This window comes from Coturnix japonica, chromosome 4 (genome assembly GCF_054131305.1).
Source record: "Coturnix japonica strain WE chromosome 4, WE-NBRP24, whole genome shotgun sequence".
NCBI classification, from domain to species: Eukaryota; Metazoa; Chordata; class Aves; order Galliformes; family Phasianidae; genus Coturnix; species Coturnix japonica.
Window position 1 is genome coordinate 57372143 of NC_140666.1, and position 26244 is coordinate 57398386.

Here is a 26244-nt window from a genome sequence, read left to right on the forward strand (position 1 = left end):
ACATCACCACCAAAAAAATAAATCAATATAAGCCCCAGCTTACTCTCTAGTTCATATTATGATTGCATCTTCTCCACAATGTGGAAAAACAAACAGCCCTCATGGGATCCTTATTTGATTTACATCATCACAAAACCGGCACATTAAATGGGTATTAGAGATAATTTTTACCATGTTCTTGGTGCAGTGCCTTTTGACAGTTCGTGCACAAAAAACATATCTGGTCTATTAAGCTATGGAGTCATTGTGTGAACCACGTGGTAAGGGCTGATGGAAAAACAGACTAATGATGCCTGCAAATGTAAATACATTTGCCAGGAGCGGAAGTCTGATTCTGGTAATGGCCAGTACCAAGCTGGGATAATGTAATTAAAAGCACATGATGATACATGGATCCAAACATAGCAGGAGATTCTAGTAAGACATATAATGTGCCACATAAAATGCTGACAAAATAGAAAGGAGGAACACCATCCAGGGCAGCCTGGACATGCTTGAAAAATGGGCCTGTGATAATCTGATGAGGTCGAACAAGGCCAAGTGCAAGATGCTGCACTTGGGTTGAGGCAGTTCCAGATATGTGTACAGACTTGAAAAAGAACTCAATGAGAAAAGCCCTGTGGAGAAGGACTTGGGGGATGAAAAGCTGGACATAAGTCAGCAGTGTACACCTGCAGTCCTGAAGGCCAACTATATCTTTATGTGCACCAAAAGAGAGGTGGCCAGCAGACAGCAAAAGGCAATTGTACCTCTCTCTACTCTGCCCTTGTGAGGCCCCATCTGGAGTATTGCACCCAGGTCTGGAGCTCCCAGTACAGGAAAGACACAGAGCTGGGTCCACAGGAGGGCCATGAAAATGATCAGAGTGCCAAAGCACCTCTCCTATGAGGAAAAGTTGAGGGAGTCAGGCTTGTTCAGCATGGAGAAGAGAAGGCTCCATGGAGATCTCACTGCAGCCTTCCAGTAGTTAAAAAGAACTTACAAGCAGCAGGGGGACCAACTTTTTATGTGATCTGATAGGGACAGGACAAGACTGAAAAGCTTTAGACTAAAAGTAGGTAGATTTAAACTTGATGTTAGGAAGAAATTCTTTACTCAGAGTGTGAGGAGGCACTGACACAGGCTGACACAGGCTGCCTGTGTCTGTGGATTTTCCATCCCTGGAGGTCCAAGGCCAGGTCAGGTGGGGCCCTGAGCAGCCTGACCTGGTGGGTAGCTGCCCTGCCCCTGGCAGGGGGTTGAAGCTTGATGATCATTAAGGTCCTCTCCAACCTCAGCCATTCTATGATTCTATGATTATTTGAAGTTTCCAAAAATCATAAGATATTTCTAAAAACAATAATCTATCAACACAACCAGTCAGGGTGAAACTGCATCATTTTTCTCTCTTAAAAAAAGTACTAACAGATTTGCTATTCCTACAAAAAGAAGTTGCTAGGTATCTACCTGGGATCAGTTTCTCTGGCAAACAAACCTCAGAAGATGCTTTTTATTTTCACAGACATCTCTGAAACACAGCTTTGTAATCAATTTCACAGTTCAATATCTCTAAATACAAAATGAATTACTTTTCACATAAGCTATTGATCTACTGTATTAAAATAGTTTGGATCATTTGGGCTGTCTGGATTTGTGCTGACTGAGATAAACAAATAAATTTTGATTACATAAAATTAATGCCTTCAGGTGCCTTCAAAACTGATAATTCAGATGGTTAATGTCATGACTCAGACTCACCTGTTCAAGTTTTCTGTTTGAGTTTACTCCACTATTCAAGTTTTCAGTTTGATTTTATACGTGTGTTTACCCTGCTGTTATTTTTTATACAGGAGCAGGTAGCAGTACTGGGTTCTGTTACTAATTACACATGGAAACAGAAAACCTGAAGTAAACCTGGTAGCATTTTAAGAATCCAGCTATTGTGAATTCATCTGGAATTCATTGGGCTACTCCTGGCTGTAATGAATTCCTGCTGTATTAGAAGTAACATCACATGTACTCTAATGGATGTTCTACTGAGATCAGTATTATTTAATTGACTCAAAGGATTAGCTTAAGACCATTCTTCTTTGAACTACATTTTTAACACAGTATTAGACCAAAAGAAGACATCAGAGAAAAAACATTCATACAAAAATATACAAATTATGACATTTTTGTCTCCTTGGGAAAGGTACAAAAAGCATTAGAATTGTATAGTCTATCTTCCACATAAACAAATCACTTGAGTTTATTTATAAAATTATTTTCTCTGTAGGAAACTGAATATTTAATTTTAAAAAACTAAACACATACAATTCAAGAGTGGCATTAACATCGGTACCAGCTGCACATCTGTGATATGATAGGTAATGGAAAAACAATAGTTTGGATACTGGAAAGGCAGATCTTCTTAACTGTTTGCCATGCCTTGTGAACTTACTAAAAATACTAAAAACATCAACATGACTAGCATCAACCATTTTTAACTTCAATCCTGTTCACCAGTAAGTGAACCATCTTTCCTGGATTAGCTGACTAAGATCAACAAGCTGGTCAGATATCAAGACCCAGATCCATTTAATAAAATCACTCAGCACTTCCACTGCTTATAAGAATTAAATTAAAAAAAGAATACATTTTTAACAGCAAAAGTAAAGAACAGGCAAGCTCACCAATTCTCAGGCTTGGATGCCAACCTCAGCAATGGCAGAGGGCAGTGCTAAGCCCGAGGAAAAGTGAATGCAAACACCACAGATAAGGAAACCAGTGTCCAACTATCTGAACATGCAAGTACCCAATTAAGGGCATGTCACTGAAATATTTGCAGAAAAAATCTTCCAATTCCAGCTCATATTTCTACCTATGCTCCCCTCATAAAGAATCTGCTTCCCCAGATGCAGTTCTCACCGCTTCAGTATTGTCTCTTTCACAAATGACTTTAATTTTAATTATCATATGTTGTAGCAACATGTAGTAACTTAAAATATATCACTACAGAAATTCAACTGCAGCTGTGGTTCCTGTAGGTCACATATCTCTATTTTTTTTTCTTGTTATCTTTATACAGATCCTTGGGTCAGCTTTCAAATTTAAAATAAAACCACGTTCGATCAACCTGTGCCTACAGTACACATTACCTACCCCAAGATCTAAAAGTGAAATGGACAGAAGACAGGACAAACAGCAGAAAGCACAACCAGGTAGTAAGAATTAAGAGAGGAAAATTAATTACTTGTGTGATAGAGACAATCCATTGTACTAACTTAATTTTGCAAGCAATTACTACAAATACCCTACCATTACCCAGGTATCACCATCTCTTTAAGTACCCTGCATTCCTCTGTGCTCATCTCAACATATATTCACAACTCTCCCTCCATTGCACTCCAGACTTCACTGCACGACCAGGAAGTTCCACTCCCTTGGGTGGCATCTTTATGAAAACACTCGCATTTAAGGGAAGTCTCATAGCAAACAAATGGTGTGGCTTTACACTAATCATCCACTACATTTCTGCATACAGGAATGTGGAAAAAAAGCTCAACAGGGAGGTCTGCCAAGTCTCCCCTGGGTTAGTCTTTGTGTAAAAAGGAGTACTTTGGAAGTTAATTAGAGTCAGTCTGGTTTTTATATTCAGTAAAAGAAAAGCCAGTTACAGTTAATGGGAATTCAAATGATTCTAATTCAAAATTATTTATAGTTAATATTACAACTCAGTTTTTCACAGCAAAATAGCAAAACGAACATTGAGAGTGACTAAACAATGAAAGAATCCCACTTATTGGAATTTTCTTTTAGCAGTCTTATCCCTTGTGCAAGAGTTGTGAAGGCACTAGGGATTAATTAAACAATGCAGGAAAGATATATTGAACATATGGACACATCAGAATTTTCTAATATTCACCGTGCGAGTCATTAACACTGGGAATGGAGACCTCCTTTGTGAGCATGCTGCCTCATAGCACGTGTGAAAAAGACCCTCACTACAGTGCTCTTCTCAAGCACAACCAACAGCAGGGGAACAGTAACAGACTCCCACTAAAGACAAACATTCACATTCAGAAGATCAAGTGAATGACTGAATAAAGAGGCAGAAATTATACAGCAGCCATCAAACAAACTAAGCTTCCAAACAGTGCAGCACTTCAGTTACAAAAAAAGTAACTGCAGAAAAGAAAAGCACAGCAGAGAGCAGTGAAAAAAGCCTAACACATTCCTATGCTTCAATGAAGGGTACATGCAGTGCTACCAGCTCTGAACCCAATGCATTTGGATCCACAACAGTCCCCAAAGTTGTTTTCAGGACAGGTACCTGTTTCTGCTTGTAAACCAGCTATGGGCATGCAAGGAAGACAGGCCAAGTATGCTGTGGACAGCTATAAATGGGCTAGGAAGAATACCTGGGTAACACTGAAAGTTAACACTGCTAACTTTCAGCTAACACTGAACTCTGAGGTTAGTGCTGAGCTGGGACCACCTGGCATATATATGACTACAGCTGTCTTTTACTTGAAAGACAGCTTTATTTACCCCACTTTGGCAAAGGCTTAGCACCATACCATGACAGTGATAAGCTCTACCAGGACAGCAAAGATTCCAAACTAATTTTGATACTGAACAGTAAGATGAATCAACGATTTTTTCCCCTCTATCAAAAAAGCAGCTATTTTGGCCCAAAATGAGAGTGAAGTAGAGATTTCATAGGTAATATTTTAACTTTTCTATTGAAAAAGGACATCAACTATTATTTAAGGATTATTTAAGGATACGTTCTGATAAGCTTCCACTTAGAGTACTGTTTTTTCCTTAAACTCTTGTCTGAACAAAGCTAAAATAAAACAAAATAAAATAACAGAAGTAAAACTTAATACAATAATAATGAAAAACTAATTGTGTATACTTACATTTTTATTTTTTTTTTCTAAACTGTGGCAAGAGATCATGCCCTCTGGAAGCTATGTGAAACCACAGACAGAAGATATGGTGTTATGTTAATATTTCTGTCCATACGCCTATACAGTCACTTTTCCAGGATTAGTAGAAAGCAAATTATTCTGTTTCTTAAGTGCCACATTAAAGCCTCCCAGCTGTGGATCTTATGTAGCTATGAATGCTGCACTCCCACGATTCACACCTCTGAAGCCTCTCACCCCTCTGACCAAACGTCTCCTTACAACAATGCCAGCAACTGAAATACTATGAGCTCTGAACAGATCCTTTCTCAAGCAAATACCCACCGCGATGAAGAACACACACGTCTGGGCAGCATACACAACTTTTCAATACCTTTCCTGCTCTTAAGATGTTTCACAGAATCACAGAATCACAGAATGACCCGGGTTGGAAGGGACCTCAAGGATCATGTAGTTCCAACCCCCCTGCCTAGCAGGGCCACCAAACATACACCTTTACTAGATCAGGTTGCCCAGGGCCCCGTCCAACCTGGCCTTGAACACCTCCAAGGACGGGGCATCCACAACCTCACTGGGCAGCCTGTTCCAGGACCTAACCACCCTTCTAGTAAAGAACTTTCCCCTAACATCCAACCTAAATCTTCCCTCCTTCAACTTAAAACCATTTCCCCGTGTCCTGCTATTATCAGCCCTTTCGAAGAGTTTACTCCCTTCCTGGGAGTAAGTTCCCTTCAGGTACTGAAAGGCTGCAATGAGGTCACCCCGCAACCTTCTCTTCTCCAAGCTGAACAAACCCAACTCCCTCAGCCTGTCCTCATAGGGGATGTTTCCTACCTAGAATGTTCTTGTGTCTTGCCCAGGTACTAGTGGGAAAACTACTTCTTTGCTTTCAATTCATTGTCCACCTACTTCATCATTGCTACTCATACAGAAAGATGTCAAGTGATTGAATAAAAAAGAGATTTTGTCAGAATGTTTTCTTACAGCCTGAACAAATATTACCTTGTGATGAAAGATGAAAACCAATGAATTTCCAATGCTACTGATCCCAAATCTTACTTTCGCACTGAAAATTTCATTTAACCATATTTACTGTCAAAACCATACTTAGAAAACTGTCATCTAAACCCAAGTCTTCAATCTCAGAAGCATCTACTTTTTCACTTTCTTCTGTATTTTCCATGAGCTTTATTAATATGACTACAATACAATTCATAATCCACACTGGTTCATGGTAAATTTGTATGTGATAGCAGAGTAATCATATATATGACAATATAGTTATTAATAAAAAAAAATATCAGGAGATAATATATTTTAAAGTGTGTTTTTACTTCCTATAGAACAGAAGTTAAGAGCTTAGGCTGAACAGGCACACAATATTGCTTTCTTTTGGTTTAGTAAATCTGGATAAAGCCAGAAAATTCTATGGACTTTTGTATTTTATGTTCATAATCTGATCAGCCTATTTCCTCCTTGATGAGGAACTCCTGGTAGATAAAACTTCCTGTAACTTTTCACAGGACACATGTACAAACTCAGACTATCGCTTATGTCTGTGCATTATAATCTATTACTTTTCCTTGACTGTGCTCTTGAGACAGAATCATGCACTTCAATTGTATGACCTCTGTTTTAATAATACTGACATCAAACACTCCCTATGGGGTTCTAGAAATACCAGCCTTCTAGCATTTACCAGACAGTGCTGACCTCCCTCATGCTCTAATGGAACAACTGTTTTTTTCATAAGTTTAAGTTAGAACTATTTCTATCAAAGACAGACCCAAATACTGCTAGTCATGATTTAACTCTCAACTTAAATCTTCAGTTAGTAGTGCCAAGATCAGCTGGTGCTTTAATCAAAATGGCACACAATGCCATCTATCGTATTTCATGTACATAAACACCCAGTGGTTATGAGTTTTTGTAATTTTAAGGAAAAGCGTGCATTTAATGAAATTGTTGCTTCCAAATGATACCTACACGGTACACATTAATTTTAAAATTCTTTAAAAATAGCAACCTGGAATTCATGGAATATGCAGCAATCAAATGAAGACTGTGACCTCTCCAGAAAGGGAAAGAATCAAGAGACACTAACATTCAACAGCAGACACTGCCCATCACAAAACCATGTTTTTTTAATACATAGTGCTTACATTGCACCAAAAGCATTTTAAGAAGTAAACTTAAATAAGGAGCAGTAACTCACAAAAAATTAAGCAGCTACACTCTCAGACTTGTGAACGTTAATGAAATTATCTACATTCATACTGGGGAGGGATGTTTCAGTCTCAGCACTTACTCTATATAAGACTGTGCTCAGCATCAGTAAATACAAAGCGTGGGGATCTTCCCATTGGAATGCCTTTATTCCTGTACCCCCTTTCAGCATTAACAGCTAAATAGATTTACTAATAAATTAATCTCAATATTAAAATGCATTGAGAACAACTGCATAAAAAAAGAAAAAAAGTTCTTCTCTGCAGGAAATACATACTGCAGCTTTTATAGTGTTCACTGTAAACAAGCAGGTCATTGTACTAGGTCTGTTTACTGAAAAAAAAACAGTTTCAATCACTTGTAAACAAAAATGTTATTATCTCCAGAATAATTTAATGAAAAGTTCATTTACTAAAGTATCCAGTTTAAATCACATATTAAGAAGTAAAAAGTATCAGGTTATAAATATCCTCAGTACTTGTTGCTTCTTGTGAGTTACAGGCAAACATCTGACCTCACAGGTACTGTGCCAAGGCCTGCCCTCATTGACACAAATGCAAATATGGTATAGCTACATCAGTTTTATTGCTTAACTGAGCTTGCCTTGCTGAACATTTCCATAGGGAATAACAAAATATTACACATCACTCTTGAAAGTATTCTGATGTGAGTTTTGTCATGATGAGGGCTGAAAGCTTTCATTCCATCATAATTGCATCATGTTATATTTGCTGCATCAATTCACCCAGTATTCGGGGAAAGACAAGACTACAGTCAGAAGAAACCCAAGTCCAGTAACCCACTATCAGACATTCAGTCATATATTCCATTATAAAATCACTTAGAATTCTTGCTACTACTGGGACACCTGAACAATTAGGACTTCTGTTTGCTGTTCTGTATTTTGGTCAAAAGCAACCAAAGATGTTTTCACGCTACACAGATGCCAAACTTTGCTGCTTACCTTTCCATCACAACATGCTGGAAAGCAGCAGAATCACTGTGCTGTCACTGACAGAGAGCTCACCCTGTCTCTCTCCGATGAAACAAGAAAAGCAGATGATTTGTCAGGTTTAAGTCTTCTGCCTGAAATTCTCCCATTCAGCCAAATTTCCTAAGTAGGAAAGTCCAGTATTTCTATGGTGTGTAAGAGGCGGCTGGGGCTGTGAACTCTTGTACTGCTAAGAGACAAAGGAGATTCCTTAGTCTCAGAGCCTTTGTACACAAAGACCAGAGATGGCAAAGAAACCACACTTCTCATAGCAGAAAAAAAAGAAGAAAAAAAAAAGACAAAAGTAAAAAGACCCTATTGATTTATTAGGCTGCTGAAACTTCTTCTCTAGAGATGAAACTGTTCAGAGAATCAGAAGGAATGACAGATGTGGTCTGGGTCATGCTGCCTTCCAGAAGGACATCAGGAGGGATATATGGGCTGACTAATAATAATAATAGCCTCTTGCAGTTGGGCAAGTAGAAGGGCAAAGTCCTGCAACTAGGATAGAGTAATCCCTCAAAGCACAACACTTACATACACAAAAACATATCTAAGAATAATACAAGTGTATCTAACATTATAAATACATACAAGGAATATTTTGAACTCGACTCACTTGTGACTATTTCACTTACATGTAAATTTACACCTTTCCTGGTCTCTTACATTACTTAAAACATTGTTTTTAATTTTCCTCCAATATAGACAGACTTGGATGATTTTAAAATCTGCCAGCAAGCAGCTGCCAATTTTAGTATATACATGATTTAGACCTGCTTTCACTTTAATTGACATTTTGCTTATTTGAAACACAAAACTTGGCCACTGAGGGAAAAAAAAGAAAAAAAAAGAAAAAAAAAACACACTCATTTTTAACAGGATCATGGAAATATTAGCAACAGCAGTCCATAAATCACTAAAAATGATTTTTAAATTCTCAGAGCGTGAGCAGTCACTGTGTCAAATAGAAGGGAGGTTTGATGGGAAGGGAACATTCTTTTTAGGAACAATGATTTTGCTTCAACTAAAATGAGTTCAGTTATAAAGAGCAATCCTATTCCAACATAAGCCTAGCTTCTCGAGTTTCACTTCGTAATATGGTTAATGAGATATAAAAAGATCAATAATTAAAGCCAATTCCTCATGCATACAACTAAGTATGCTTGCTTGTTATCATTATTCATTAATATGCGGGTCAGGACCATTTTCCAACATGCATTTAAAGTCACATCCAACATTGAATTGTGAAGGTGAAAAGTGTGTCTCTCCCTTCTCAGAAGCCCCAGAAAGGCAAGCATTGCCATTTGCACACAAACAAGCCATCCCCTTGTCTCAGCAGCTCAGACGTGAGCTGCTCTCTATCTAATAGTAGTTGCAGTTGATCTTTATGAGCTTTTAACACAGTGAAAGTTGGCTAAATCATACTTCATCATGATTTATCATCTAAAGAAATGGGGCCTTTTTAAAATACCTGAACAGTTTGCCAAAATCCTAAAGAAGTCTCAAGATACTACGCAGCCAGTACTTTCTCACGTTATTTCTCCATGCAAACATAAAGCCACTCATTTCCCAGTTTTGGTTGCAATCAGCACTTGTGCAATACAGCTTATTCTAACTGCATACTAAAATAACTCTCTCAAGCAGAGGCGGCTGATGAGTAGTGCCCAGAAAAACCTCACAAAACCTTTCAAACCCCTATTACTTATGGTGCCATGACTACGGCAGCCCCATTCTAAAGTATGAGAAATTGAGGAATGTGGTTAAAGTTAAAAGAAAAAAAAAAAAAAAAAGAAAAAAGAAAAAGAAAGGAATATGATACAGCAAGTCACGGGTAAATGAGAATGTGAGAATAAATTCAGCACTTCCTAAGCTCTAGTTTCTCGCTGACTAGTAAGAATGCACCCATATGGAGGTCATCTCTGCCAAGTTGTTTTCTGTTTACTGCATGTTTTAAGGTGTTATACAATTTTTTTGCTCACTGCACTCACCCACCAAGTAGACCACGTCCTCTGGTATTAGAGCATCCCATATAAACATGAACACCTACACAACATGGCTGTTGCTGCTTTTTCCTTCAGGTTTTTGCTTAAGCCTAGCTCCAGGTTTGTTACTGCCAGTGTCTTTTTTGTATTTTTCATGAAATATCAGCATGGTTGTCACTGAAGATGGAGTAAGCACATCCATCTCATCAACTATATGCAAAGAACTTGGTTAGATTATTTTTCCCTCCGTATGAATGATAGTACGATTTGCTTTGTAAACATAATGCAAAATCAGCAAGGGTACTGTGTAAAAGCCTGCAGGTGAGGAGAGATTATTATGACTTCTAAATTTATGTGCAAGCTGGTTGGCCAAAATGTGTTCAAGGACAGAGTGAGGATATGGCAGCTACACAGATGAAATCTAAACATCATCAGTGTAATGAGAAGTGCATGCGTGGCAGTAACTGCAGATAGCCAGTGACAGTGAGATAAAGCCCTTGGCAGAGAGAGTTCAGCAATCTGATCGTGCTGTTGAGCGGAAAGAGCTACACACAACTTTGGACACGTTGAACACAAAAACGTGCAGGATATTTTACCTAGCAAATTAGCACTGGAAACACGCAGACATGGTGAATCCTCTTGGAGCATTTTAGTAAATTACTTCAGTAATAGAAATAGGGAACATTACACATTACAACGCATACTTCTAAATTTTACTATCGTGACTCGAGTGTACGTCTTCATTATCATTTCCCACTGGTATCATTTTGCATTTTTTTTTTAACATTGCTTACAATAAAACCCATTAAAAAATGCATCAGTCATTACAAAGAAAGATTAAAAGAGACTTTCTGGCATAAGTTTAATTTAGAGCAGGCCACTCAGTACATTTGAATTTTACTGTATTAAAAAGTTTATGCAAAGTGAAGTTATATGGAAAAGCAGTAGGTGAAATAGAAAATAACAGGGCAGATGAACTGCAGTTCTAGACTCTCTTTGCCAGGTTTGACCAGTAAAACTCATTCTCTTCCTTCTCCCATTTATCTTTGAATGGATTTTCAATTTCCTTTTGTTCTGTGGGACAGTTTCAACAGATGGGATAATAAATATCACTCAGTTAAACCAGCCTCATTCATGATGCCAAAAACACCTCCCTGGTCATGGGAGGGAAAGGAAAGTTTAAATCTCTTCTGGTTGCAAAAGTCACTGAACCTGTCTCTTAAATGGTAGGTAACTGTTCTGATATTGCAGTATTAAATAAGTAAACATCAGCATCACCACTGTCACATCTTCTCTACATATAATTAAAAGAAACAGAACATCTCTGCTCCTTAAAACATAGCGATGGCAGTGACCAATGCATTTTCCAGCTAGATGTTGCAGTACCTGAGCTTCCAGGACTTGTAAATCCTTTGTTGGAAACACTGACTTAAACAGATCAGTACAAGCTTATATCAACTCCCCAGCAAGAAGGGAGTGAACCAGATTGCCAACTCCAAGGCGCAGCAGCTGCAAAGGACAATGTAACTTTGTAAAACGTCATAGAGTTACACTGCACAGTCCCCAAAGAGATCTTGTAAAGAAAGCAGAAACTATGGGCCACTCTGTAGCTTAAGCAAAGAGCGCAACAAAACAACAAGGTGACTTCTCAATGCAGCCGGGCAAACAGTTACTACCCAATGGCTTCCTCTCAACTAGCAGAAGGCCTGCAGATTCTCTCTTCTGTTTTGACAGATCCTATTGCACTTCTGCAACAACTGAAATGCTGCATGTAATGAAAATGTTTATGTTCCTATTTATGATTTTTTTCCCACTCTCTTTACACATCAGATCATTGCTTAGGTTAATGCTTTATCACATACAAGTCCAAATTTATGGATTTCTTCATTAACATCTCACCACAACAAAGATGCAGCAAAACCTTCAGCAAACACAAAGTAAGCTTTGCTTTAGCTCAACAATTTTTTCTCAGTAGCACGAATGCCCAGAATCTTAGAGAAACTAACTACCCTTGGTCTATCCATGTGCTAACTGCCAGATTACAATGAAGGAAGAGCTCACCTTGAGCAATAATGCCATGTTTTCACTCAAATCAAATTTCCAGGAAGGGAGACTGTAGGGAACAATTAGCATCAAACTGCTACTCACATTACTAAGCCATCTGTTTTCCATTTTTACACAGCATCAGATCATGAGGTTTGGATGAGGCCATCCATTATGTAGGAGACGCAGATAACTAGCTTGAACTTTCAAATATTACTCCAAATTTGCTTGTTTGTTTTCCAAAAAACTTTGCCTTATGCAACAAACAAGTGAACAGCCCTTTTGGTCTCACTAATGGTTTAGAAAATAAAAACATTGCTTTGAAATTGTTCTAGCAAATCCTTTCTTGGCTACTTTGCAAGTGACCTCATGATCTATTGTTAAGTGATTTTTTGTTATTTTAAAGAGCAAAGGGAAGCCCAAAGACCCTTTCCATGCTTCTCACATGGAAACCTGACTGAAAATGGATCAACAAGTACATTCTAAGAAAAGAAAAGAAAATAAGTACTTATTTGCTACTTTGTATGTTCTTAAAAGTAATTAAGAAATACAATATTTCACTTTCCATGTGACCTACATGAAGTGGTTGAAGTAGAGTTCCATAAGCTGGATTTTGTACCTGATGTTGCCCATATCTAGTTCACTGCTGTTCTTGTGCAAAGACATCTTTACTTATTCTTAAGCTATTAATGTAAGTACACAAGTATTGCCTAGATAAACGTGTTTTCAGCAACTCATCCAATTGACAAACTGTTCATGGTTCCTCAGCTATTACTCAGCAGAGCAGATGAACTGTAATGCAAATATAACAGGAAGTTCATACATCAGGCAATGTCTCCACACTATAGGACTAGACGTTCCAAGGCATCAAACTGAGATGAAGATGGCTGGTGAGGTATAGTATACTTTGAAGTTCAAAGTATAGTTCCAACAAGTCCTATTACATTTACTAAAGTATTCTTCCTTATATAGAGGAACAGATGCCTTACTTAGAAAGTCACTCTCTCATATTTTCTTAAGCTGTTCAGTAATTATAAGAAAAATTCGCATGCCTGTTCTGATAAAGAATCACCATTCTGACGATGGGATTCCTAACATGCATGGGGATGCAAATGAAGAAAAAATGCAGAAAGTTTACTTTTCAAGAGGAAATGAAGGAATGATTCATGGTGGGATTTTTTTTGCTTCACATATTTCTAATGCAAACACTATGTTTCACAATTTATTTGTCTCTCTAGACATCATAATTCTGAGGCAGTTCTCAAGACACAATTACTCAAACAAGTCCATCTTTGTTATGTATCAGAAAAGACACAACAAAAAGCAAGCACAAATAACAACTATAGAATCATAGAATCACCAAGGTTGGAAAAGACCTAATAGAGCATCCAGTCCAACCATTCACCTATTACCAACAGCTCTCACTAAACCATGTCCCTCAACACAACATCCAAATCATCAAAGTCATTGTAATTGTGCAACAATACTCTATGAAAAGCCTTTCTGACACTATCATGGTACATTCAACCCTGCTAACCCACCTACAATATTCTTTTGTACCTCAGTGCTTAATGTCACGACAGTCTAACTCTCTGCTGATGTGTCTGTTCAGCCTGTTACTTAGAAAAGACCTGTTTTTAATTTAAACTGTGGTATATCTCTTAATAAGTCTAAACTACCTAAGAACTGTATCATTTTCCATTAATTTATTAATACGAGAACTTCAGATATGACAGGGGCTTGACACAAACTGGATTAACATTCATCTTTCTAATCATCAACCTTCAGGTGTTTCACTGGGGACTTAGAGCTGGATTCAATGGTTTTCATATCACCTATTACCGTGACATCACTGAGCACTACAAAGTTTTCAAAGCATGAAAGGCCCATTTAAGTCCTGATTTTACTGATTCTGTAACGGGATTCCTGTCTTAAACCAAAACCCTTCAGATTAATTGTTCATCAATTAAGTTGGCTTTAGCGTAACAACAGCAAAAGGTAAATCAAAACAGTTATTTTTCATCCAGTGTTAGATAAGGAGCTCCATTCAAAGATGTTTTGGTACTGTCAATCTATGTTATCATTTCAAATACAAGTACCAACACCTATGCGGTAGTAGATATCTGCTTCCTCCAAAGCAGAGAAACGTTGAAAGAATTATTATGTAAACAAAAGTGACAGCTTATGTATACAGTTCATATTCCATAAATTATAGAAACTAAACTAGAAAGAAATGACACGCATTAATGCCCCATGTTAACTGCTGAATAAATATGCATGATTCTATAGACATGCTCATACAATCAATGAAGGTGCACCTTCACAAAATGCCTTACCATGAGAAAAAACTTTCATTGTGCCACAAATACGCTTGATTTTTCCCCACAGTCAATGAAAAAAGTCTTATAAAAATACCAGTGTTTGCATTTATAAAGAATACTTATATACAATTAGAACTATACCCACAATGTATTAATGTGCCCCCTGGCTTCTCAAAGGCTTGTCAGTGCCAATATGTGTACATATGCGCTAGCTCTCGGTGTTCAGAACAAGACTGATATACCGTGGAAGAAGCTCTCACTTTATGTATGAAATGTGCCACATGTACCAGACATAACGATATTAAAATGATATTACAATGGGAAACACCCATGCATAGACAAAAAGACTTCAGTGCACACACTTTTTACATCTCTTAGAAAAGCAGCCTCTATAATCAAAAATATTTAGTTCAGAGGAAGAAAATTTACCTACAACTTGCAGGGTGCAGGCAGGAAAATAAGCATACAGAGTTAAAAAAAAATAAACAAATCTTCATACAGTTGATTTCTATCACGAACTTTATTTTCTGATTTCAGACCAAGTATCTCCTTCATTCTGGAACACGTTTTAAGAACTGGCAAAGAAATGCATCTAAAATTCGTCTAAACTCAAGTACTCGGTAAAACAAACTCGCTGCAGTTCAAGACTAAACTGAAAGGATGCAAATAATTCATGTGCCTGGTGCCATCTCCTGGTAGCTTAGAGATAAAACCATCAGAACACTGAATGCTGTTTCGCAATAGTAGCTTTTTAAACTCCCCAAATTCACAAAAGCTGTTTCACTAGACAAGAAGGCCACTATCAAGACATAGCTTCATTCATGCTAAATGATGTTTTCACATCGGATTAACACTTGCATAACGAAACGGAGATTGTAAATGGCTGGGCTGGTTCAGGAAAAGCCTTTAGCCAGGAACAACCCACACATCGTTCCCTCCCATAGCACACAGAACTAAGCAGATATAATAAAAAAGTAGCAATTTCACTAGAAACCGTGGAAGTTCAGCTAATTGAGAAGGGCCTCAGCCCACCAGGAGTTAAGACAGCATCCAACACAGGATCTACAAATACCACAATATGGACTGAGGGAGAAAGGGAGCAAAAAGTCAACAAACAAGCTCAACACTCACCATCAGTATTAGGCACAGACAGTTTCAGATGGGCAGCATTATAAACCCCCAAAGGCAACTCAAAACAATATGCAGAAAATAAGAGGGATGAAGGTTAAAGTACTAGTTCTATGTGCTAGTAAGTAGAGAAGCTCCCCCTAAAGTGGGGAAGGAAATAAAGGAGCTTGAGATCTACCAGAACAGGAGAACTAGAGCTCTGTTACCCACAGTAAGATTTCCTTCCTCTGCACAGGAAGAACTGGATTTTGCTGAGACTTAATATGACAATTTGTTAATGTGATAAGAGGGCTTTTATAACAAACAGGACTTTTATTCTACAGACTGTTTTATTCTGCTGGCAGGAGAGACCTGTCCACAACGACCCGAGGGTTAAAAAACTAAACAAGAACAAAAATAAAAGCCCCAAACCTGGGAAGGAACTTTACACATGGATTATTTCTTCTTGTCTGCTGAATGACTACAGGAGCATGACTAGAGTTGCCTTAAAAAATTTGCAGGAGCAGCAGTGATCTGGATTGTCACAGGTTCATTAACAATGGCCATGGGGAAGCAATCATTAAATGTTGCAGAAAAGCCAAGATAAATAGGGGATGTTTAATTCCACAAAAAGAGAATAATAAATATATATATGTGTGTGTCATATCAAAATGTAATTGAGAAACACAGCAATGACTAAAGAATCATAAGAGAACCAAATTAAATGCAACTGGGATTTCACATTCCTTCTGAAAATTAAGGCTTTAGCATGAGATAATTAAAGCAAGGACGGCCAACTCGTGATGTGCCAGAACGTATAACTCAGTCTGTCATCTGCATTGCCGAGTCCCCGCGAGCTGCTCAGGAAGCGGGCTGTCAGACACACCGCTCCCTCACCCACAGCACTATCCCCACTGCTCCCCGTGACAGCCCCACAGCCTCCTGCTTGTCACGCAGCTGGACATGCCCTAAATGTGAACTACAGGCATCAGCAGCACATGGAAAAGCTCCTCATCCGCCTCTGCCAAAACACGGAGAAACCAATTTGTGTTGAAGCAGATCAGCTACCTGCAACGGGAGACCCTTAAGAATCCACCAGAGCGCTGAGGAGCCGCACTTCGCTTCTATGAGCGCTGGGTTTGTCTATTCCACCGGGTCTAACTACAATGGCGCAGCGGAGGCGGCTCGTAGGGAACCTCGGAGGGAGAAAAGCACGAGAAAATCCCAGAGTGGGAAAGGAAGGGCTCTGAGAGCGCTCTGGGACGGGAATAGCGCAGGGGCTGAAGGAGAATAGCGGGTATTAACAGCAATCCGACTGCTAAACGCTGAGCGGGGCGGCTTTCGTACTGAGCACAACCAGAAATAGCCCAGAGAAGAGGCAGCACCTCCATAAGGACACACGCACCCAACGGCACCTGACGGGACGCACCCACACACCGCAAACCCCGCCCGCCAACGGCCGCACCCCGCGCATGCGCAGCACGGCATCCCGCCTGCTCAGCCCTCGCAGTCGGCCGGAAGGGGCGGGGCGTGATTTGAAGCGGGCGGCGGGCACCGCCATGGCCGCGCAGCTGGGCCGCGAGCAGCAGGGAATCACCCTGCGGGGCAGCGCGGAGATCGTCGCCGAGTTTTTCTGTAAGGGGCTGCGGGCCGCCCAGGGGTGCGGGGAGACGGGGGCGGGTTGGGGGGAAAAAGGCGGGCGGGCGGCTGGCTCTAATGCCGCGGCCGACATGGCCGCCTGTAGGGCGGGAGGGGTGGCCCCCTTACAGAAGCCTCCCCGCTTTGTGCGCGCAGCTTATGGCATCAACAGCATCCTGTACCAGCGGGGCATCTACCCCCCTGAGACCTTCACCCGCGTCCAGAAGTACGGCCTTACCCTGCTCGTCACCACCGACCCCGAGCTGAAGAACTACCTCAACAACGTGGTGGAGCAGATGAAAGGTGAGACCTGCCCCCCCCCGCTTCCCGTCCCCTTTTCTCCTTCCCCTTTTTCTCATACAGCCGTAGTAAATGCTGCGGCCTCTTCCAGAGTGGCTTTATAAGTGCACCGTGCAGCGCCTGGTGGTGGTCATCTCCAGCATTGAGAACAATGAGGTACTGGAGCGGTGGCAGTTTGACATTGAATGTGACAAGAGCGCCAAGGGTGAAAGGTGAGTGACAGCGTTTCTGTGCCTGCTTCTCCCTGTTGGGAGACACAAGGGAAAGACCAAGTATGGTAGTGCTACCTCTGTAACCTAAGAGCTATCTGACGTTACCAAATAAAGCTGTGGGTGCCATTGATGTGCTCCAGGGACTGGATGCAATCCAGGGGGACCTGAACAGGCTGAGCAGTGGGCCCAAGTGAGCTTCATGTGATTCCACAAAGCTAAGAGCAAGGTATTATACCTGGGTTGGGGCAACCCCTGCTTTCAGTACAATCTGGGGGACATAAGAATGGCGCACAACCCTGCTGAAAAGGTCTTGGTGGCAAGCTGGACATGAAGCCTGAAATCATAGAATTACCCAGGTTGGAAAAGACCTTGAACATCATCAAGTCCAACCGCAGCCTAACCAGTACCCTGACTCTAAAAACCCTACACTAAATCATATCCCTGAGTAGGGATATGACCTAACAGCCCAGAAAGCCAACTGTATCCAGGGCCACATCCAAAGAATTGTGCATGGTCAGCAGGGTAAGGGACGTTATCCTGCCTGTATGCTCTGCGCTGGTGAGCCATCACCTGGAGTACTGCATCCAGATTGAGAATTCTCAGTACAGGAGAGACATGGAGCTGTTGGAGTGTGTCCAGAGGAGGGCCACAAAAATGGTCCCAGGGACAGAACAACTCTCCTGTGAGGATAGTCTGAGAGAGCTGAGGTGTTTAGCCTGGGGAAGGCTTAGGGGAGACCAGAGAGCAGCCTTTCAGTATTTTGAGGGGGGCTATGTGAAAGAAGCTGACAGACTTGTCAGGGCACAGGGTGTGATAAGAGTGAAGTGTTTCGCTAAAAGAAGTGAGGTTTAGATTGGATATAAGGAGGAAATAAGTTTTTTGGCTTGTTTTTGTTTGTTTGTTTCTTTTTTTACAATAAGAGTGGTGAGGCACTGGCACAGTTCATCCAGAGTAGTAGTAGATTCCCCATCCTTGGAGCCACTCAAGGTCAGGCTGGCAGGACTGAGCAATCTTGTGGATCTGTAGGTGACTGTTTATTGCAGGAGAGTTGGAATACATAACAATTAGAGGTCCCTTCCAACTCAAATGATTCCATCATTCAGTTATCAAAATGTTTTGTAATCTGCAACTGAACAAAGTCCTGTATTACTGCTCTTCTGCTGTTTTGCCAAAACTCTCACCCAACCCAGACAGCAAATATGTCCTTAAAAACACTGCGAGGTTTCACAAACAACAAATTGAAAGTTACAGTTTTGTGAGCCTAAGGCTTGAAAGAATGCTTCTGCATAACCATACAGCAAACATACCCCACAGCAGTGCAGCAAGAACTGTGTTTAAAGAAAGCTGTCAGTATTGGAGGTGCAAGTTGTTTTCTTAAAGAGTTTTCTCATTTTTCCAGCGCACCCCGAGACAAATCTCAGAAAGCCATTCAGGATGAAATTCGATCTGTTATCAGACAAATCACTGCCACGGTAACTTTTCTGCCTCTCCTGGAAACTGCCTGTGAGTATTTGTAACTTCTCCGAAAGAAATGACACTTCTTTCAGAAAGCCTGAACTAGCATTTGATTGTAGAAAATCTTTTCCACTATTCTGTTTTTATTATTATTATTTGAAGTGTCATGTATTGCATTTCTGGGTATATGTTTGGTTAGACCAAGACAGTCTCAGCTATGTACAGTATAGAAGCAGCATCAGATAAAGTACTCTAAGTATTGTCCTGTACTGCTTCTTGTACAACAAACTGAAAAAGAACTGCTACTGTAAATACTGTGCTCTCTTTCAATCAAGCACTTGGAGCAACTTCATTGGAAGTTAAACTCTTAAACTCGTTTTTTCCCCAAAAGGTGCAATTCAAGGTGATTTAAGTAGCTTGAAGAAACTTGGTGTATCTGAGGACCTACAGCTGTCATAAATATTGCGACTACAGGAATGATAACTAGTATTTGTTTTCATTCCTTTAACTGCCATTTCTTTTTCTATAGATGCCATAACTACTGATAACCTTCTTGCATGTCTCCATGCGTTTTAACTTCAATTATGGTATCATTCCTATGTGTGTAGCATTAACTTTTTCCCACCTGCTTACAGGTGCCTTTGACTTGCTGATTTACACAGATAAAGATTTGGTAGTGCCAGAAAAGTGGGAAGAGTCAGGACCACAATTCATTGCCAATTCAGAAGAGGTTCGTCTTCGTTCCTTCACTACCACGATCCATAAAGTCAACAGCACGGTGGCTTACAAAAAGGATTCTTTTCCTTAAAACTGTTTCTTGTACATATCCTGTCCTCTTGTATAGTGTCTGTTCATAGAGCAGCTATGTTGTGAACACATGATTGCTCTTGCTGAATGTGCAGTATTGTGCCTGATAATGTGGTGTAACACTAGATTAAGGTGGCACTGTTTGAAGAGCTCTGAGGTGTTCATGACAGTATTAGGCCTGTTTTTCATGCAAGGTCTGGATTTCATGACCAGAAATAATCCATATCTAATCCCAAGATTAATTCTAAAGTTTTTACCATAAAAGCAGCTGATGAGCAGGAAAAGGCCCGAACAGATGAAACACAGCATTTTGAAGAACATGAGACTGCAGTTCTGGAGAGGGTGCTGTTCTGCATCAGTGTGTCTTGTCCTTCTTCAGCAGCTGCACAGCATTTTCTATGTCTGTATTCTTGTTTTATGGAATAAACCTTGAAACTGTATAGAGTTCTCCTAGTCACAGAATGTGGGAATTTGTATTTTAGATGTTAGAATTCTGTATAGCAGCAGTTCAGGCTAATGCCGCAAGTACCTCAGTCACAAATCAAGTGCTTTTGTCAACGTGAAATCCATGAAACTATTCATTAATTGTAGTTTGTCCCCACTCGTGCCTAATACTGTTTGTGGATGATTAGTGATGACTCTATCAATTTTGCGGAATGGTCCTGTAAGATCACCTGGTTTCAACCCCTGCTACAGGCAGGGACACCTACATCTCGATCAGGTTGCTTAAAGCCTGTCCCAGCTCCCTTCCAGGGAGGAGGCATTTACAACCTCACAGGGCAACCTGTTCCAGTGTCTCACCGCCCACACAGTGAAGAGTCTCTTCCCAATATTTAGTTTAATATTACCCTTTTACATCTTAAAGCCATTTCCTCTTGTCTTGTCACTACATGCCCTTATAAAAAGTAATTCCCCCTCTTTCCTGCAGGCCCCCTTTAGGTACTAGAAGGCTGCTATCAGGTCCCCCCCCTGGAGCCTTCTCCAGTGTGAAGAGCCTTAATTCCCCATAATCATTAAGCACAGCGTTGCCTTCTAAATTAGTATCAGACAACAGGCCAGCTGAAGAAGCTCCATAAAAAAAATTTACACTAGCATACACTGCTTTCAGCATTCCCAACAGTCACACTGGAGTTACTTAGTACTTAAGCACTTATGGTTTGACTGATACACGAGTGGTACAATACTATCATTTAAAAAGAGTTTATTTTAAAACTATTGATTTTGTAATATTGCTGCAGAGTGTAAATAATGGGCTTTCCTACCAGGAAATATCCATCCCCACAGCAGTCCCATTTTAGAATATTAGAAAGACACTATATAAACCAGTAAGACAAATCATACTGCAGCTAGACTGTATTTAACAGAGGAATAAGCCTAGTACTTCCCTCTGCCTGTCAGTGGTGTTGTTAAGCAGCTGACTGCACTACCTGCTTACACCTAGAAGTAGGTGCGCTTTAAACAGTAAAGTGCAATTTTAAGCACTTCCCTTGGGGAGGACTGGATCAAAGCAATGGTTGCTGTTCCCTTGTAACAAATTTACATCAGAGAATGCCAACGCGTGCTTCATAGCAAAGGTGAGAGGGTGGACTGGTACAGTGCCAGCAGTAAAAGGTACTGAAAACAAAGATAAAAAATCCAACGCCTTAAAAAAAAATCAGATTGCTCCAGAAAGTTCAAGTCATTTCGTTTTTTGCACCAAATAAAGTTTCTTTCTCAAGGACCAGCCCGGAGTGCAGCTTCATCACCTGGATTTTGTTGGCTTTCTTTACCTTCTTTTTTAAAGGTAGCAATAGACAAGAGATGTAGTATATCATTGTAGAGAGCCCAGGTCCATGAAAATTACATGTGAAAAAGAGCAGGTTCTAAGTCCTGGTGTTTTTGCAGAGACTGCAGAACAGAAAAGAAAGAAAGAAAAAAATTACCAGTCATTTGAACACATTTTTCCCAGCAATCCAAAAATCAATGGATTTGGAATAGCCCACTAGCACCAATAGCTAATGCAACCCATGATCTCTAGTTTTCTCTGAGACTGTGAGGGTCACCATAATATATAAACTCGCGTCTTTGATGGCAATACAGTTAATCTTAGGAAGCCAGATAATAAGGATTTAAAATGTACATTCCTCACCTGTCTAGTTCAGCTGCCGTATAAGCTGGTTGATTCCTTCACCTCTGCAGCCAGGCTTACCCATCTCCTTGAGAAACCCCACTTTATTACGTGCAGCATAGCGGGCCACTGACAGCTGGAACGGCCATAGGAAGTCTGAGACATTTCTGAAGTACTTCCCAGCTGAGTAGATTTCATGAATAAGGTCTTCCAGGCAAATAATACCACAGTTCCCTGCAGGAAAAAATAACCGCAAAGTACAATGAACAAGACATGCAACACGCAGCAGACACACACCACCCATAGAGATGTGCAGCTATTCCTTCACACAACCAAGAATCCCCAGATCTCTATATAAAAGTCTTGCACAATTTTTCCTCCCTCCCTTTTCTCTAAGGTCAGACTGCAAACTCTCAACATCTCCCTTAACCACAGCTTCACTTTGTTTTCTTATCTTACATCTTACCTAAATGTTCCTCTATCAACATATTGTCCGTCAGAGGTACCCTCTTCTTGTTAACCTTTCCTTGGCCCCGTTTCAGAATGAGCTCTCGTACAGATTTCAGATTAGGATACCTGCACAAAAACAAGAAATCAGACTAAAAAGTGGAGAGTCCCACTCTATTGCTTCACACTGAAGTTGGGAAGTAGCCATAGTAGCTTTAGAGTGATAAATATCAACAAGTTTTAGATGTGAAGTCAGTGAATTTTTGACCACTTACTGGAGAAGGCAGCTACAAATCAGAAAGCCATGATATTTACAAATTTACATGGCCTCAAGCTGCGCCAGGGCAAGTTTAGGTTGGATATTAGGAAGAACTTCTTTACAGAAAGGGTAGTTAAGTATTGGAATAGGCTCCTCAGGGAGGTGGTTGAATCGCCATCCCTGGTTGTATTTATGAGCCGTTTGGATGTGGTGCTCAGGGATATGATTTAGTGGAGGGTTTTTAGAGTTAGGGTTCTGGTTAGGCTGTGGCTGGACCTGATGATCTTCAAGGTCTTTCCCAACCTGGGTAATTCTATGATTACAAAGAAACTGCTACAAAACCATGTGACTCACGCAGTACTTACCCCCAGGCCACATAAGGTTCTACGATCTGCAGCATCTTCAGCGATAATGGAGACAGTTTAACAAATGTCCCACTGTAAATTCTTTTCAGTCGCAGCGAGTTGATCACTTTTTTTACCCTCAGACTCACTCCTTTAATCCTTAAACATAAAAACATTCCATTAATAACCACATTTCTTTAACACAGTACCAAATGGCCTCAGCTTACCTGCAGAGACACAAGTAGCTAGATTGCACTTCCTTTGCTTAGAAGGGATGTGACATTTACAGATAATAGCAATAACAGAAGTAACAAGGTTTCTTACTCTGCAATCCGCACAACAAAGGCCAGTTTGTGCTCCTTAGGTACAGCCACCTGCCGAGGTCGCTGCTCCATGCGCCTCAGCCTGACGTCATCTCGGCATTGGCGCCATGAATCTCGAACAAAAGCCTCAAGGCGTTTAAACTGGATTTGTTTTCCCTTCTGGATCTAAAGACAAAAGGAGAAGGAACGATCACCCTCCTCAACAATCCTAGAAGCGGGTAACTCAAAGGTCAGATGAAATTCTGAACTTCATGCACCACGCTCTTTTATTTTTGGAGACAGTAGTAAAATACATTTGAAAATCCAAGCCTCCAAGATGCAAAACTCAGGGACAACATACAAAGTTGTAGACTATAAGCAATGGGCTGTGACTTCCAGAGAACAGGGAGGTTTTACATGGAAGGAAATAAGTTAGGAAAGACACAGAGCAAGACTCAATGTGATTGCAGGCATAGGAGAAATCAAACAAACACAGCCACTTACACATGGCTTGGTCAGCTCAAAGAAAGCCAGAAGCAACATGTATTACAAAACAGCCACCAATAATCCACCATCACTCAAAATAACCACCAAAAAGAAAATAACTTGTTTTTTTTTTTTCCAATTTAAAAGTTTATATGTTTGTTCTCAGTTCAGGATCAAGTACACCCACCGACATCACAGTGCTTTCTCATGTGAGAAGGTGCACAGCAGCCACCCAGCTGCACTTCAGATACATTACTAGCTAAACACTAAGCCACTTCCAAACTAAAGAACACACTGTACATCTTCGGTTCTCTTCCATGTTGGAAACCATCTGTGAAATCAGGCTGCATTTTCCAAGCAGGCAGAGACTTGACTCCCATCATTATGGTCATTTTTACTAAGGAGAATCTTAACAAGTGGCTACTGCACATTATTACTGAGGCTTCCCCTTCTCCCTGGGGAACATTGCTCCACATGCTTACAAACACACTCGTGGTATCCAACAAAGAACAGAAGAGGTTTTAATGCGGCCCCACGAACACCACAGGAGCAGATTCCCTCAGCAAGCCCTATGCCACTTCTGAGGTAGGCCCCTGCTGCTGGCTGTCAGAACAGAGCAGGTCCCCAGCTATTAAATTGTTCTTAAATTAAAAGGTAAGCGAGGACAGCGCTCCGCCCCGTCCCAGCCCCGCGGTCCGCACCTTGCGCTTGTTCTGCAGTGCTAACTTGGCCTGGGTGGCCTTGATGGCCTGGTAGGCCTTCCTCCTCTTCAGCAAGTTCTCCGGCACCAACGGGATCCGCCGCTTCTGCCTGCGGGCGGCAGAAACCGGTCACGCTCAGCGCCTGTCACACCCCCCGCCGCTGCCCCGACCCGCTCCCCGTTCCCGCAGCCGCCCGCTCCCGGCCGATGGCGGCAGATCCGCGCTCCCGGCAGCTCCGCACTCACTCCGGCTCCGCCATCTTGTCGCCGCCGCCGCCGTAGAGGAGGTGGCGGGCAGCGCATGCGCCGCTCTAACAGGTTTGCCCCGCCTCTCGTCCTCCATAGGGATGAACCGGAAGAGCCGGGGTGTGTGTGGGCAGGGAAGGGCCGGGCCTGTGGGCTGTGTGCGCTGTGTGCGCTGTGGGGGCAATGTTAAACCCAAAACAGCTGCCCAAAACTCAAAACAACCTCTCCCTGGCTGCCCACAGTGAGTCTAGACACCAGGTCAGCCTCTACCTGTGCATGCTGCTTCATCTCCGCTCTGGTAAAGGCTTGGGAGCCCTGCATCTTTAACAGTAAATACAAAAGAAATCCTTTAAACATCAGAGGAGCCTTTAGAGACTGCTCTAGGATGTAACTACTTGTAGATCTGAAACTGCCACCTCACTTTCTGTTTGCAGTCATGAGGTTTCGGCGTGCACTTGCTATGTCTGCTAACCACACAGCCCTTCATAGCATAGATAGTCCTGCCAACAGCTGGCAAGGGGTACCTCTGTTTTTCTTACTTTTCTGACTGTGTCAGGGAAGCTATGCCCTCACATATAAACCCTTGGAGTACCATTGCCAGTTAAACTGAGAAAGGAAAATCATTTTTCCTGAGTATCAGTTAATTTCTAGCATCAGCAAGAATGCCTGTCCCAGCTGGAGCCAGAAAGAAAGGACTGATCCTGCCAGGCTCGGACAAACACCGCCTGTGCCCTGCAAATGTCCAATGAGAGCAACTGTGTTCTGCTGATCCTCAGTAAGGGGGCATTTTGTTGATAATGGAGCCAAAGGTTTGAAGAGGAAACAACTCAAACACAGGGAAAGCGTATCTAGAGAAAACGGATGTTGCTGATGCAGTATGTCCTGACGTTAGAGCGTCAATAGCCCTTCTATTGTAGCACAGTGATTCCTTGGTAACATTCCTAACACACGCTATAAAAAGAAGCAAAGACATGGAGGGAGGTCCCGACGGGTTGGACAACAGACTCACCCGTAGATGGTGCCCTCACCTCACACTAGGAAGATGCTGCATCTGATGGGGCAGCGCTGCTGTTCTGCAGCCCCCTCTGACATAAATGGGATGTGTGCCTGCACACCGGATGCGTTAATTTTGTTGCAACTGTACTCATTTGATTTACACCACTGATGTGCTGTTAACTTTTCAGCTACACAGCTGAGAATCAGAGCCTTGCACTAAAAAGCTCTGAGATGTCAAAGTTTAACAGCTTCACCTCAAAGACACTGCAAACATTTACAGTATTAAATTAGGCCACTCAAAGTTTGATGCTTCATAAATTAATACCTGTATTTAGAAATGGGAGCCCATAGTCCAGCATGTGCAAAGAGCACATCCC

General features: G+C 41.2%; 2 protein-coding genes and 1 long non-coding RNA gene across 3 annotated transcripts in view; 1 reads left to right on the forward strand and 2 right to left on the reverse strand.

Moving 5' to 3' along the window:
* The window catches only part of LOC107313568 (uncharacterized), a 129606-nt gene extending 112674 nt beyond the window's left edge, over positions 1-16932 (reverse strand). Inside the window, exon 1 of the long non-coding RNA XR_014945903.1 lies at positions 16637-16932. This is a non-coding gene — a long non-coding RNA (uncharacterized LOC107313568). The remainder of the gene's footprint in view (positions 1-16636) is intronic.
* A 173-nt stretch (positions 16933-17105) lies between these two features.
* On the forward strand, positions 17106-20420 carry MAD2L1 (mitotic arrest deficient 2 like 1). Its single transcript, XM_015861912.3, has 5 exons — positions 17106-17203; positions 17363-17509; positions 17598-17718; positions 19118-19221; positions 19809-20420. The coding sequence occupies exons 1-5, from the start codon at positions 17128-17130 to the stop codon at positions 19979-19981; spliced, it is 621 nt and encodes a 206-aa protein (XP_015717398.1). The 5' UTR covers positions 17106-17127; the 3' UTR covers positions 19982-20420.
* A 744-nt stretch (positions 20421-21164) lies between these two features.
* On the reverse strand, positions 21165-24909 carry RPL7L1 (ribosomal protein L7 like 1). Its single transcript, XM_015861911.3, has 7 exons — positions 24872-24909; positions 24627-24735; positions 23462-23625; positions 23159-23296; positions 22554-22663; positions 22109-22321; positions 21165-21867 (listed from the first exon to the last, which is right to left on the reverse strand). The coding sequence occupies exons 1-6, from the start codon at positions 24883-24885 to the stop codon at positions 22113-22115; spliced, it is 744 nt and encodes a 247-aa protein (XP_015717397.1). The 5' UTR covers positions 24886-24909; the 3' UTR covers positions 21165-21867; positions 22109-22112.
* Between the last annotated feature and the right edge of the window lie 1335 nt (positions 24910-26244).

Coding starts and splice junctions, on each gene's coding strand:
- MAD2L1 (XM_015861912.3), top strand. CDS start 17,128: ATGGCCGCGCAGCTGGGCCGCGAGCAGCAGGGAATCACCCTGCGGGGC. Junction 17,510..17,597: donor CGTGGTGGAGCAGATGAAAG/GTGAGACCTGCC, acceptor GGCCTCTTCCAG/AGTGGCTTTATAAGTGCACC. Junction 17,719..19,117: donor AAGAGCGCCAAGGGTGAAAG/GTGAGTGACAGC, acceptor TCATTTTTCCAG/CGCACCCCGAGACAAATCTC.
- RPL7L1 (XM_015861911.3), bottom strand. Junction 23,626..24,626: donor CACTGCAGAACAAGCGCAAG/GTGCGGACCGCG, acceptor TTTTGTCTTTAG/ATCCAGAAGGGAAAACAAAT. Junction 22,664..23,158: donor GAACCTTATGTGGCCTGGGG/GTAAGTACTGCG, acceptor GTTTTTGTGCAG/GTATCCTAATCTGAAATCTG.